This window comes from Hypanus sabinus, chromosome 12 (assembly GCF_030144855.1).
Source record: "Hypanus sabinus isolate sHypSab1 chromosome 12, sHypSab1.hap1, whole genome shotgun sequence".
Taxonomy (NCBI): Eukaryota; Metazoa; Chordata; class Chondrichthyes; order Myliobatiformes; family Dasyatidae; genus Hypanus; species Hypanus sabinus.
The window spans coordinates 91235959-91251138 of record NC_082717.1 but is presented as its reverse complement, the minus strand read 5'-3'; the positions used below and the strand labels follow the sequence as shown (position 1 = coordinate 91251138).

General features: G+C 40.9%; 1 protein-coding gene across 2 annotated transcripts in view; it reads left to right on the top strand.

Annotated features, from left to right (window-relative positions):
* dzank1 (double zinc ribbon and ankyrin repeat domains 1) overlaps positions 1–15180 on the top strand; it is a 144428-nt gene that overhangs the window by 61126 nt on the left and 68122 nt on the right. For both annotated transcript variants that reach the window (XM_059986442.1, XM_059986441.1), the window contains one exon: positions 16–180. In XM_059986442.1, coding sequence (XP_059842425.1) covers positions 16–180 — 165 coding nt within the window. The remainder of the gene's footprint in view (positions 1–15; positions 181–15180) is intronic.

Here is a 15180-nt window from a genome sequence, read left to right as displayed (position 1 = left end):
TTCCTCTTTTTCCAGCCAGGTCCTGCTATGAGTTACCTCGGGTGTTCCAAATGTGGCGCAACTAACCATCCATATGCTCGTTTCTGTTCATCCTGTGGCGTTTACCTGGAGCCGCCCCCACGGATGGATTCGCGCAACAGCACGCTCTTTGGTTCTGGCCTATCTGTGCCTCCAGCTGAGGTGGGTCTTATTGAATGATTTCTCCCTTCAAAACCAGCAAGATACCTGCCCTTCTTGCTTAAAGCAAATGGACATCTCAGTCAGCATGGACAAGTTGAGCTAAAGGGTCTGTTTCCAAAGGCAACATGAGTGAATCTGCAGATGCTGGAAATAAATAAAAACACAAAATGCTGGCAGAACTCAACAGGCCAGACAACGTCTATGGGAGGAGGTAGTGACGACATTTCGGGCCGAAACTCTTCATCAGGAGTGAAGTAACATGGGATGGTCGAGGGGGGATAAGAAGTGGGGGGAGGGATGAAGTAGAGAGCTAGGAAGTGATAGGCTGAAGGGAAATGTGCCAGGGGGAAGGTGGAGAATTATGGGAAATATAAGAGAAAGAAAGGTAGGGCTGGGGGGAGATTATAGTGAGGGGGGAAAAGAGAAAGAGAACCAGACTAAAATTATAAATAGGAATGGAGTAAGGGGGGGCAGGGATATCAATGGAGGTCTGTGAGTTGGATGTTCATGCCGGCAGGTAGGAGACTACCTAGGTGGGAGATAAGATATTGCTCCATCAATCTGCGTGTGGCCTCATCTTGACAGCAGAGGAGGCCATGGACAGATATATCGGAGTGGGAGTGGTCTGTGGAATTGAAGTGTGTGGCCACAGAGATCCCCCACCACTGCTGGAGGACTGAGTGCTGGTGTTCGGTGAAACTGTCTCCCAGTCTGCGGTGGGTCTTCCCAATGTATAAATGGCCACATCGGGAGCATCAGATACAGTATATCACCCCAGTTGACTCGCAGGTGAAGTGGTGCCTCACCTGAAAGGACTGTCTGGGGCCTAGGATGGTGGTGAGGGAAGAAGTGTGGGGGCAGGTGTAGCACTTCTTCCGTTTGCAGGGATAAGTGCCTGGAGGGAGGGATGGGAGGGGGGGATGAATGGACAAGGGAGTCGCGTAGCGAGTGATCCTTGCGGAAAGCTGAGAGTGGGGAGGAGGGGAAGATGTGTTTGGTGGTGGGATCCCATAGGAGGTGGAGGAAGTTATGGAGGATTATATGTTGGATCTGCAGGCTGGTAGGGTGATAGGTGAGGACCGGGGGACTCTATCCCTGGTGGGCTGGCTGGGGATGGGGTGAGGGCAGAGGTGCGTGAAATACGGGAGATGCGATGGAGGGCAGAGTTGATAGTGGATGAAGGGAAGCCCCTTTCTTTAAAAAAGGAAGACATCTCCTTTGTCCTAGAATGAAAGGCCTCATCCTGAGAGCAGATGCGGCGGAGGCAGAGGAATTGAGAGAAAGGGTTAGCATTTTTGCAGGAGACAGGGTAGGAGGAGGATAGACAGATGCTGCCTGGCCTGCTGTGTTCCACCAGCATTTTGGTGTGTTGTTATGCACAGCAAGGGTCAGCTTTATTCACCATCTGCATTTACATGTACTAGGCAATTGCTGTCGTGTGTTGGCAGGACATGCAGCAAAAAAGCAAAAATTATACAGAAGAAAGAATTGTGTAAAAATGGAATTAGAAGTAAAATGTGCATAAATGCCAGAATATATTTACAATACAAACGGCTTATAAAAAGTGGTTTAAGGTGTTTACAGTGCAATGCAGTGACTGAGGTAATCGATAGTGTGGGGGGGGGGGGTGCTATATAGAATAGCTGATTAGATTAAATGCCCGAGGGAAGAAGCTTTTAAGATGACATGAAGTTTTATATTCCTATAGCGTTTTCCAGAAGGAAGCTTTTGGAAAAGGCAGTTTGTTGGATGGGTAGTGTCCATGATGACCTCTCTACCTGCTTCTTTGTCCAATTGCTGCAGTGATGGTAGACTGCAGCCAATGACATCTTCTGCTCACAACATACAGTTTGCTGTAGTTTTTTGTACATTGTGAGAGGATGCTGCCCCAAACCAGGCTGATGTTAGGATGCTGTCTATGGTGAGAGTGTGGAATTGCACCAGCTTTTTTTCTGTGGAGGGTGGAATTTTACCAACTAATGAAAGAAGTACATTCCCTGCTGAATGAGGTGGCTCTGTCAGTATCAACAGTATTTACTCTTGTGATATTGCCTGAGACACACACACGTCACTTCCCTATTCCTTATGTAATGCCCTGGTTAAGAATATGTTTTATTGTATTACTGCTGTTATGCTGTTGGGTATTTTATTTTCTGCAGCTTTTCTATAAAACTAAGTGTGTTCTGTTAATTAAGCTTCACAGTCCAGTATTTTGGTTTCTGCTGAGATAATGAGTCATTTAGTCAGCTTAGGTGAGCAACAGCACGCTTAGGTGTCAGCCAATTGGGTTAGTCTTGATAACATTCTGTCCAATAGGATGCCACAGAACATTCAAGAGGGAGTGGTGGCATCCAATTTATAGGAGAACGTGGATTTTGGGAGAAGAAAGAGTACAAAGGGAGACCGTCGCAAAACCCCGCCCAAAGGGAAGTCCCCATTGTAAGAAGTGCTTTATGACGCAGACAAATAGTTCCAAGGAGGAAGTACCAATACTTCCAAGCTAGCCAGATCATTTGTACAGTAATGGTCTTTGAGGGAAGTTCAAACTGTGTCTGGTAACTTGCACACAGAATGTGGATTTAGCGCTGTGAATAATTAAAGAGAAACACCCAACTACTCAGAAATGAGCTCCAATGTTTACATGCACATTATAGACTGGTTTAACTGTAATGGCCCCCTTTTCTGATAACTGTGATAGTTGAATTATTTGTAAATATACTTCCGCTTTAAGTTTATGCCAATGTAAGTTCTGTTACATGTAATTCTTGGGGGACATTAACTTTTGCATGGGGCAGTATTTATGCAGCATTTACCATAATTTCCATTCTCTCAATGGAACATGCCAACTTTCCTGATCGGTTGAACCTGAATCATACTGACTCTCGATGTGTGTTGCTTATTGGAGACAACTGTCTCTCCAAAAGGAGCCTAATTTGTTATGAGCTATGGTGAGAGGATTACACTAGCATTAGGTGTGGGATCTTTTACCTTCATTTTGGAGAGGAGTTGGGCCTCTCTATATCAGAATTAGGTTTATTGTCACTGGCATGTGTCATGAAACTTACTATTACTTTATTGTCACCAAACGATTGATACTAGAGTGTACAATCATCACAGTGATATTTGATTCTGCGCTTTGCGCTCCCTGGAGTACAAATCAATAGTAAATACAATAAAAATTTGGATTATAAATCATAAATAAAAAAATAGAAAAGGGAAAGTAAGGTAGTGCAAGTCAGGTCCGGATATTTGGAAGGTACGGTCCAGATCCGGGTCAGAATCCATTCAGCAGTCTTATCACAGTTGGAAAGAAGCTGTTTCCAAATCTGGCCATACGAGTCTTCAAGCTCCTGAAACTTCTCCCGGAGGGAAGAGGGACAAAAAGTGTGTTGGCTGGGTGGGTCGTGTCCTTGATTGTCCTGGCAGCACTGCTCTGACAGCATGCGGTGTAAAGTGAGTCCAAGGACAGAAGATTGGTTTGTGTGATGTGCAGGGCTATGTTCACGGTCTTCTGCAGCTTCTTCCGGTCTTGGACAGGACAACTTCCATACCAGGTTGTGATGCACCCTAGAAGAATGCTTTCTACGGTGCATCTATAAAAATTAGTGAGGATTTTAGGGGTTTAGGCCAAATTTCTTCAGCTTTCTCAGGAACTAAAGGTGCTGGTGGGTCTTCTTGGCAGTGGACTATGCTTGGTTAGATCAAGTCAGGTCATTTGTGATATTGACCCTGAGGAACTTAAAGCTTTTGACCTGTTCCACCTGCACACCACCAATGCAGACAGGGTTGTGCGGTCCGCTACTCCTTCTGAAGTCCAACCAATTCTTTGGTCTTGCTGACGTTGAGGGATAGGTTATTGTCTTCGCAGCATGCCACTAAGTTCTTAATTTCCTCTCGGTATTCAAACTCATCATTACCCGAGAAACGGCCTACAATTGTGGCATCATCAGCAAACTTATGTTCGATGGAAACTTGGCTACACAATCATGGGTGTTCAGTGAGTACAGCAGGGGGCTGAGTACACAGCCTAGTGGGACACCGGTGCTCAGAGTGATTGTAGAGGAGAGCTTGTCCCCTATTTTTACAGCCTGGGTCCTGTCTGTGAGGAAGTTGAAGATCCAGCTGCAGATCTGAGTGCTAAAACCCAGGTTCCAGAGCTTAGGAATCAGTTTATTTGGAATGATGGTATTAAAGGCAGAGCTGTAGTTAATGAAAAGGAGCCTTACATATGTGTCTTTATTTTCCAGGAGGAATGTAGAGCCAGAGAGGTGGCATCTGCCGTTGACCTGTTGTTCCAAAACTTGTTATCTTAGCAGCAGCAGTTCAATGCAATACATAATATAGAAGAAGAAAAAAAACAATCAATTACAGTAGATGTATATTGAATAGATTAAAAATTGTGCAAAAAACCAGAAATATTATATATTTGAAAAGTGAGTTCGTGTTCACGGGTTCAATGTCTATTTAAGGATCGGATGGTAGAAGGGAAGAAGCTGTTCCTGAATCACTGAGGCTTCTGTATCTCCTACCTGATGGTAACAGAAAAGGGCATGCCCTAGGTGCTGGAGGTCCTTAATAATGAACACTGCCTTTCTGAGACACTGCTCCTTGAAGATGTCCTGGGTACTTTGTAGGCTAGTACCCAAGATGGAGCCGACTAAATTTACAACCTTCTGCAGCTTCATTCGGTGCTGTGCAGTAGCCCCCCCACCCATACCAGACAGTGATACAGCCTGTCAGAATGCTCTGCACGGTATATCTGTAGAAGTTTTTGAGTGTATTTGTTGACATGCCCATCTCTTCAAACTCCTAATGAAGTATAGTCACTATCTTGCCTTTTTTATAACTGCATCGATATGTTAGGACCAGGTTAGATCTTCAGAGATCTTGACACCTAGGAACTTGAAACTGCTTACTCTCTCCACTTCTGGTCCCTCTGCAGAGGGAGGTACAGGGGCCCAGGATCTGTAACTTCTCAATCAGGATTGTGGGAATGAAGTTGTTGAGCACTGAGCTATAGTTGACGAACAGCATTCCTGACCTAGGTGTTTGTATAATACCTGGTCTGGCAGTTCTGCAATGAGTCTACAACCACTGAGGCATGAAAGATATAAAAGGGAATTCGTAACTTCTTATCTCTGCTTGCGGAGTCATGACTGACTGGGGGTGGTGCCCAGATAATGTAGTGCATCAGTAAAACTGCTGAGATATGTTTCCTTGCATCGCTGGTAATGTCTGCGATACCAAATCTGATACATGCTTAAGGCCTTGGTGTAAGGGAGGGTGACCAGTCACCAGTTTAAAATGCCTGCGTTTGCCTTCACCTCTGAAACACCAGCACAGTTAGTGCTGCTACCTCATAGCTCCTGTGTTCAGATCTGACCTCAGCTGCTGTCTGTGTGGAGTCTACAAGTTCTCCCTGTGACTGTATGGGCTTTCCCTGGGCATTCTGGTTTCCTCTGCTCTCCCAAAGTGCTGGTAGCTAGGCTAAGTGGCATGTGTAAATGGCCCTTGCTTTAGATTGGTGGCAGTAGAATCATTGTGCAGTGGATGGGCTTTCAAAAGAGATTAGCTTACTAGGAAAGTAGGAGAAAGAAGCTGATTGTAAAGTTTTGCAATCCATATAAACTCAGTTACTTTCTATTTAATGTCATAGTTTTTTTTTAAAAGCCAAGGCAACTCTGAGTCCTGCCCTGGAGTTGGAGGACTATCTCTGGGTGGGTGGGTGAGTGGGAGGGACGGGAGCTTGTTTTGCTAGTGTTGGTTTGTTGCTTGTTGTGTTCTGTGTTGTTCTGCCGAGTACTGCAGGCATTTTATGTTGGTATTGGAATATGTAATGACACTTGCCCTGAGCACATCCTTGGACTGTGTCGTTTGACACAAACAACGCATTTCACTGTACGTCTCGATGTACGTGGTGGTAAATAAATGAACCTAACTCTGAATCTAAGCAGCAACTCAATATTATGCCAAACAGGCACCGATCCTACATAGAGTTGATAAACCCAGTTGAGCTGTCAATGGCAATCCTACACGTTCAGTGATCATAGTATATTATTGTATTTAAACCACTGTGATGAGAGAAATGAAACCAGTTCAAAACCTCAGTCTTTTTTGTCACAATGTCTTCCATTGGTGCATGCAGAATGAACCCAGATAATTCCAAGATCTGAGAGCGTATTAAATTTTACGTGGACTTGATGATACTTTCCATGGTGTAATAATGAAGAGAGAAAAAGACACTTCAACATTGCACTTCATGTCTCTGAAGTGTTTCACAGGCAATTAAGTAATTTTGAAGGGGAGTTGTAGTTATAAAGTAGGAAAATACGGCAGCTACTTTGTGCTCTGATAATCACCATACACTGATAAAATGTTGAGCAGCTGATCTGCTTTTGGTGCTATTTCTTAATTTCACATCCAATATTTACTATAATCATGAAATCTTACAACCTGGAAGAAGGCCATTTGGTCCACTGGACTGATGTTAGCCTTGAGAAAGGGCTTCCAAATTAAACACTCCCATCCTCTTGCTCTTTTCTCAAAGTACATGCAGTCCCCGGGTTACGTACAAGTTCTGTTCCTGAGTCCGTCTTTAAATCGGATTTGTACGTAAGTCAGAACAAGTACATCCAGTATTATTTAGCGTCAGTTAGTCAAATGTTTGTATTAATATATAGTATATACTTTACCTTTCTATGCATATAAAACACTTAAGAAACATATGTATTCCAATAATTAAACCACTGCATTGCTTAATAATAATTGTAGTTTTCATCGGGGCATGGCCTTTCACATTATCCATTAAAATTGTTCCGATCGTTGACCGACTGTAGTCTAACGCTTTTCCAATGACCGATGGCATTTCACCTCTTTCTAAATGCTTTATTATTTCCACTTTATTTTCAATCGCGATCGCTTCCCGTCAATAGAACAGAAACACTGCAGGCGGCGGGTCCCGAGCTGCGCTGGCTCCCGAGGTCTGCTGGGTCCGAAGGGCCATGGCACTGAATTCCCCGGGTCCTAAACTCCACCGCACTGAGGCAGGTTAAATGGGACAAGTGGGGGCTGTGCTGGATTTGGGTATTTGATCCTCCACAATATTCCACGTGGGAATTTAAACTGGAGGTGGCAGTGTTTTTCTTTACGAGGTCAGGTTGCGAGCTCAACATCAACCCGGCATGGATGGTATGGGAGTCACTGGATTGACATCAACCTGGCACGGGAGCGGTCTGTAACTAAATCAAACTCAGGAACCTCAAGACCGGCGCTGATCTCACTGAGCCACCAGCCGACCGGAAAAGGGGGGCGGGGTCAAGGTGAATCTTACTAAGACAAATTTAAGCCAAATACAAAGTTGAACACTCAACACAGTGTCAACGGCAAGGACTTAAAATGGCGGATGGTGTCACGATCTGACTTAGAATGGCGGACGGCGTTCTCCTTCCTCGATTCATAAGTACGAGTTGTCCGTAAGTCAGACATTCATAACTCGGGGATTACCTGTAATATGCAATTACTTTTTAAAACCTATCACTGAATCTCCACATCAAGTTCCTCCAGCAAACTGTTTGTTGCAGTATAAAGTGGCATATTGTCAGGTGACGATAGTTTGTGTTTCTTTCTTCTATAAAGTATTGTTGTCAGGCTACGTCCACAACAGACCAGATAAATCCGCAACCGAAGCTTTTTCTCTTTGTTTTGACCCTCCGTCCACACTGAAACGGCATATTCCTCTCCTGAAAACTGAGCTTTCCTAGAAAGCTGTCCAGAATGTGTAAATCTGAAAACGCCGATTGGGCGGCGTGTGTACGGGGTAACCGAAACTTTTAAAAAACGCTGTCATGACAATAGACAATAGGTGCAGAAGTAGACCATTTGGCCCCTCGAGTCTGCACCGCCATTCTGAGATCATGGCTGATCATTCACCATCAATACCCAGTCCCTAACTTGTCCCCATATCCCTTGATTCCCCTATCCATCAGATATCTATCTAGCTCCTTCTTGAAAGCATCCAGAGAATTGGCCTCCACCGTCTTCCAAGGCAGTGCATTCCACACCTCCACAACTCTCTGGGAGAAGAAGCTCTTCCTCAACTCTGTTTTAAATAACTGACTTCTTATTCTCAATCCATGCTCTCTGGTACTGGACTCTCCCAACATCTGGAACATATTTCCTGCCTCAACCCTATCAAATCCTTTAATTATCTTAAACGTTTCAATCAGATCCCCTCTCAATCTCCTCAATTCCAGCGTGTACAAGCCCAATCTCTCCAATCTCTCTGCGTAAGACTGCCCTGTCATCCCAGGAATCAATTGGTACTTCTTTTTTTTAAAAATAGACCACAAAAGAACATGAGATGAAGAGTCCATGAAAGTAAGTCCATGGGTGGTGGGAACTGTTCAGTGATGAGGTAAGACAAGTGAAGTTATCACCTCTGGTGCAGGAGCTTGATGGTTGAGGGGTAAATAACTGTCCATCATAAATAACTGATCCCTTTATACTGAAACCATGCACCTTAGTTCTAAATAACAATTCAAGATGGAGGAATCCACGATATCGATTCTCCTTAGAAACTTAAGTGGTTCAATTAAGTCACTTATAATTCTTCTATATTCCAGTGAGTATAGGGTCAACCTTCCTTCTTATGTCAAACTGTTTATCCAAGGAATCAGCTTTGTGAACTTACTCTGCTTTGCCCCAAAGCAAGTATACCCCTCCTTAAATATGAAGATCAAAGCTCTACATAATACTTGAGTTGCACTCCCACGGAGTCACTGTAAAATAATATGAAATAGAAAATTTGGCAGATGCAGAAGCATGATTCATCAGAAAGAGTCCAAATTCTTTGTATTGATACAAAGTGACATGGAGCACATGATGCTCCAGAAAATGTGATTGTGCATTTTCTGATGTAACTTGTGAGGTGCTAACAGAAAATGGTATTTGATGAGTTAAGAGGAAATTTCATTTTAAATATTTAATTGTTTACTTTGGTTCAACTGTTCTCTTAGCCGTGCGGATTTTACTTGACCGTAAACAAATTACATATAGTAAACAGCAAGCCTAGAACCTCAATTAATTAGATAACCAGCAAGAACTGATTCACTGATCAGCTGATTCAGAACATGTAAAAATACAATTTAACATATGAAAGTTTTGTCAAGGCACAGTGCTTCTTAGTGCAATATGCAATGCCCAGAGTGGAGTGTCAATGGAGAGTGAACTTTGGTGACTAAGCAATTTCAGTAAGACAATGGCAATATGCAGTTTTATATTTAAAAATAGTTAAATAAATATAATAAATCACCTAAAATACGCATAAAAGCACAGTTAAGTCATGGGTACAGGATGTGCTGTAGCCCAATATGATTAGAAGATCAGCCGAAGTTCTTTTTATTATAACTAGTTGCTGTACAGGAGTCTTTGATTTGGACACTGTGGGACACCAGAGAGGGGGATATTACCACCTGGATATTTTGTTTCAAGAAGCAATCATACACGTTTGATTAGGAACTACAGAACTGGTCAAGCCAAACAAAAAAGGAACAAGTGACAAACAGTGACATAGATATAGGAATCGATAATGTAACATAAAAGGATCCTCAGCCTTACTACTTGTTCACACAGATAAAGGTTCTTGGAGCATTATAGATGACAAGAATAACTGCAGGTAAGAGTAGCAGATATCGTTGGATGAGGTCATTTGTAATTGGGGAGTGAAAAGAATCTAGTGGCTTTCAAGGGTAGTATAGATGGTGTTTTCTGCAGCCAGATCTGCAAGTCCCAATTGCCATATTAGCAATGTCAAGGTTAAGATCTCCTTAAGACTGCATAAAGGAACTTGAAGTACAAGTTACCTCTGGTCCAGCTAATCTGAGGGGGAGGTTCTGTTGAAGAAACATGAGCAGCTTGGGTCCAAATTAAATAGCAGAACCACAATGGTAAGAATAGAATGCTTTATTACCTGAGCCACATGCAAAATGTATGACATTATTAAGATCAGAGAGATAAATACATGACCAAAGACTGGTGTGGAGGAAATGGGTTTCAATTTGTGGAATGCTGGGGAAGGATGGAGTGGTTCTCTTGGGCAGACTTCACTAGAATCAAGCTGGAAGCAGCACCCTAACCAGTCAAATAGTTAAGGTGCTTAAATATGGCTTTAAACTAAACAGCAGAGAAAGGTGTTGTGGAATAAAATTTGAGAAATTAAAGACAATGACAGATATGAATCTGTGGAATTCATTGCCATATGCAGCTCTGGAGGCCAAGTCTTCAGGACAAAGGTTGATAGATTTTTGATCAGGGCATGAAGGGATACTGGGGGTGGTGGCGGGGAGGCAGAAGATTGGGGCTGAGAGGGAAAATGGATCAGCCATGATGAAATGACAGAGCAGACTCGATGGGCCAAATGGCCTAATATGTTATGGTCTTGCGATGAAGCTAACTGGAATCTATCAGGAAACAAATATACAGACAGAAGACATCTCCAACTGCAGAGCATGGAAAATTGATGAAGCAACAAAATTGAAAATTGTCTGAAGCATGCAACTTTTATTTGAAGACAGACAGGTAAGAATTAAGAGCTAAAAAACAAATGGGAGCAACCCAAAGCCATTACACAGAAGTTGTTGCAAAGTAACCAAAACTAAGCATTAGACATGTTTTTTTAACAAGATAAATGAAATAAAAGTGGAGGGTAGGAAAAAGGCAGTATAAGGATTAGAAAACCAAGTGCAATTGGGTGGATATAGGAAAATAGACCTTAGGATCTTAGATAATTGCCACCAAACAATAATGGATAGAGCATAACACACAACTGAAAATAAGAGCAATTTGATCATAGAAGAGTTTTATCTTTATATGGACTACGCAAATCAAACTGACAGTAAAAAAAAGAGAACTTCATGGTGGTTTTCTAAATTAGTACACTCATGAACCAAGACTGTGGGTTATATTAGATGTACTATTTTATAAAAATGGAAAGAATTAATTAATAATCTTGTAATTAAAGGCCTTTAGAAAAGAGTGAGAATTGTGTACAAAAAGTGGAATTCAAAGTCAGTCGTCGAAATACATGGCATGGAAGCAGACACTTTGGCCCAGCGAGTCCACACCAACAGCAAACAATCAAGTAACACATTCTGCATTCAAACCAAATCCTACTAGATTCTACCATTCTTCTACATATCAAGGGTAATATACAATAGCCAATTAGCCTAGCACCCCATATTTTAGAAAGAAATTGGAGCACCTGGAGGAAACCTATGCAGTCATAGAAAGCACACAAGGTCAGGAATGAGCCCAAATGCAGAAAGTATAATGAAAGGATTAGAAAAATCAAAAAGTGCTTAAGCCAGATACTCAATTTTACTTCCATAGTTTTAAAAAAATATTCTTTGAAAGGAAATAAAAATCACAATAATATTTATAGGGTCTTTAACTGTAGCAATTCAATATTATTTGACAATCATCTCCTAAATAACAAGTTGTGAGGAGATTAAAGGAATTACTTATAATTTTTTGGTTACAGTACTGAGACATGCCGGAACAGATGGTAGCAGCAGCACGGCATTTCATTGTTTTCTTGAACGCAACCTCCAACACCACAATTACAAAGGTTGATGGCTTCAGGAGACTGTCCCTGAGCAGAATCTTACTGTAGCTTTGCAGTATGACAGAGAATTTCAACCCCCCGCACAACCTAACAACTTCAGAGCAGACAGCAATGAGACTGAAGCCAGAAGAGTTAGAAATGTACTTAACAAATACTTTGACACATAACTTACTGAATAAATAACTATACTCACTTTGCCCTGTTTTCTGTCCTTGCCTGTATGAAGGTGGTTTACCTATTTATGCAAGTTCTTCTCTGACAATAGATGTGTAACAGTCTAATGTAACATTGTATGGAAATACAAGATAATACTGATGTTTTATACATTTAACAAGGGGCTTTATTAATGTATTGTTTGTGCAAACATTCAATAGATGCGATTGTCACTATTTCCAAAATGTAATTTTTAAGTAGTAGCTTATGTTTGGCATAGACGTGAAAATGTTAAGGCCAAAAAAGGACAATTGTAAGTTTCACTTTTACTCAGGTAAAAATAAAATCACTTTTGCCCAGTAACTTGTTTTATTGCACATGTTAAATACAGCAAAATAATACAGAAAGATATGGCAAAAGTAAAGGCAAACAAATGAGGTAACAGCAAATTTCACTTTTGCCCAGTAACAAGCCTTATTGCATTTAATTGTAGCTGTCATCCCTTTCATCGGTGAAGAGACTATGGCTGTAGGAAATGTTTCCAGGGTGGGGAGTGGGGAAGATGTTGGTGAGGCCACCCGGGGGTCTGTGTGTCGATATGTGTAGCTGTTGTAGTGGCTGTGAGGCTGGTATTGTGGTGGTGAAAAGTACTGGGGGGGGGGGGAGCCATCATATTTCTCATCATTGCAAATCCTTCTGCAACAGAGTTGGTCAGTTTTTCAATGTTTGTCTTCAGCTGGGTCATACTGTCCGTGAACTCCCTGTCGGTTGCCTCTATACGTTCCAATATTTGTTTTTTCAATTTTAAGTCCTCCTGCGCGACAGCCAACAGCTGTCCATTGTTTGGCAATTTCTTATTAAGTTTTTCTAGTCTGTAACTGGACAAATGCGCACTAAGTCTTTCACAGCGAGATTTGACACCAAACATGTCGCTTGTTTTCTGTAGATTGTGTCCTGTGCATGCCCAGTAGGAGGAGATTTGCCCAAATACCCATTTTAATGTGGACAGGCGTATTTTCTTTTTTGTAATTTATTTTTTTATTGAAGTTCATCAAACAAACATTTCTATAAGATGTATTTCAGACATTGTAAATACATTATCACAAATCTCCACAAAGTATTTATCTGGGGTATACGCCTACAGAAAAGAGTGGAAAGAAAAAAACAAACAAAAGGAAAGAACTATGTACAAGTAGGGAGTGATCTTTTTTTTACAACAGATTCATTGATTTGTAAAAATAAAATCAGGCCTATGAGGCATTATGTAGTTAAACCATTTTTCCCAATATGAATCAAATTGTACCAGCTTATGATTAAAACATGCTGTTATCTTCTCCATTTTGTAAATGTCCATTGTAATTTCCATCCATATATTTAAAGTTGGGCTCTCCTGTGATAACCATTTCCTAGTAAGAGTCTTTTTACCAGCCACCAGCAGTATATTAAATATTTATTTCTTTTCAGCCATTCTTGAGGTTTATATTCAAAATATATGGTCTTACTCTCTAAGGGTATTTCACAATTAAACATGTCTTGTAGGGCATTGTCCCCCTCCAATAGTTTTTGATAACAGGGCAGTCCCAAAAAATATGATAATGATTTGCATTGTGATTTCCACAATTTCTCCATCAAACAGGGATGTTACTATCATAATGGGATTTCTGAGAGGGTGTAATAAAATATCTTATCAAGTTTTTACATCCAAACTCCCTCCATTTCTGTGAACTGGTACACTTCCATTGATATCTCCATATTGTTGTCCATTCTTCCTCAGATATAATTATCCCTTCTCCCATTTTGTTTTAATGTATGAAGTCGAATGTGTTTTAAGATTTGACAACCCCTTATACATGCTTGAAATGATTCTACTACCATTATCTGAATTATAAGCTTTTCTAAAGAGCTCTATCAAGCATGTATTTGCCTTGGTTACATTTTTAAGTGTCTTATTAACATATTGTCGCATCTGTAAATACCGAAAAAAATCTTGTTTTTCTAGTAAGTGTTTCTCTTTAAGCATTTCAAAACTGAACAGTGTTCCTTCTTTCATTATGTTGCAAAGAACTGTTATTCCTTTAGCTATCCAGTCCTCAAATCTAGCATCCAGTTTATTTGGTGTAAAATCTGAGTCATATGCACACCATTTAAGAATTGCAATATCTCCCTCTAGATTATATTCTTTTATAGTAGTTTTCCATATTTTAAGAGTCAATTTTACCCATGGGTTATCAATAGTATTTATGCACCTTTGCAGGTTGTTATCAGCTAAAATTGCTTGTATGGGGATGGGAAGTACCCGCTCCTCAATGTTTTTCCATTGAGCGTCATATAATGGGTTGCACCAACATATCACAGTTCTCAACTGTGCTGCAAGATAATCTCTAAGAGAAGGTAGGCCCCATCCTCCCTTTTCCTTTGCTAATTGCAAAGTTTTGAGACGAATTCTAGGCCTTTTACCCTGCCGAATATACCTTGATAGCATCTTGTTCCATTCATTGAATTGATTTTGATTAATCTCTATTGGTCGGGTCTGAAAGAGATATAACAGTCTGGGCAGTATATTCATTTTAATAGACTCAATCCTTGAACTGAGACTGAAAAAAGGAATCAGGTTCTATCTTGCCACACCTTCCTTAATTTTTTAAATATAAAGGCTGATAATTACATTCTGATAATTTTGCCAAATCTTATGGCATAATGATACCCACATATTTGAAAGACTCTGTGTGCCATGCCCAGGGGTATCAACTTTCAATTTCTCTTGGTGGGCTATAGTAATATGAAAGTAATTAGTTTTTATCTATGTTGATCTTGTATCCTGATAATTGACCATATTGTTCAAAGGATTGCATCAATTTAGGTAAAGAGTATGTTGGTTGCCCTAGATAGATCAAAATGTCATCTGCATAACAAGCCAATTTATGCTCTGCCCCTTTAATAGTAATTCCCCTGATATCTTCATTTTGTCTGATGTATTGAGCTAATGGTTCCAGATATAACGCGAAGACTAGTGGTGACCATTCACAACCCTTTTTCATGCCCCTTTCTAGGATAAGACGATTTGATAAATATCCATTGATTTTAATCCTGGCAGTGGGATTGTCATATAGTGTCTGTATAGTTTTAATAATTGTGTCTTGGAAACCAAATCTATGTAAAACTCTGTAAAGAAAATTCCAATTAACCGAATCAAGTGTTTTTTCAGTGTCCACACTTATCACTATTGC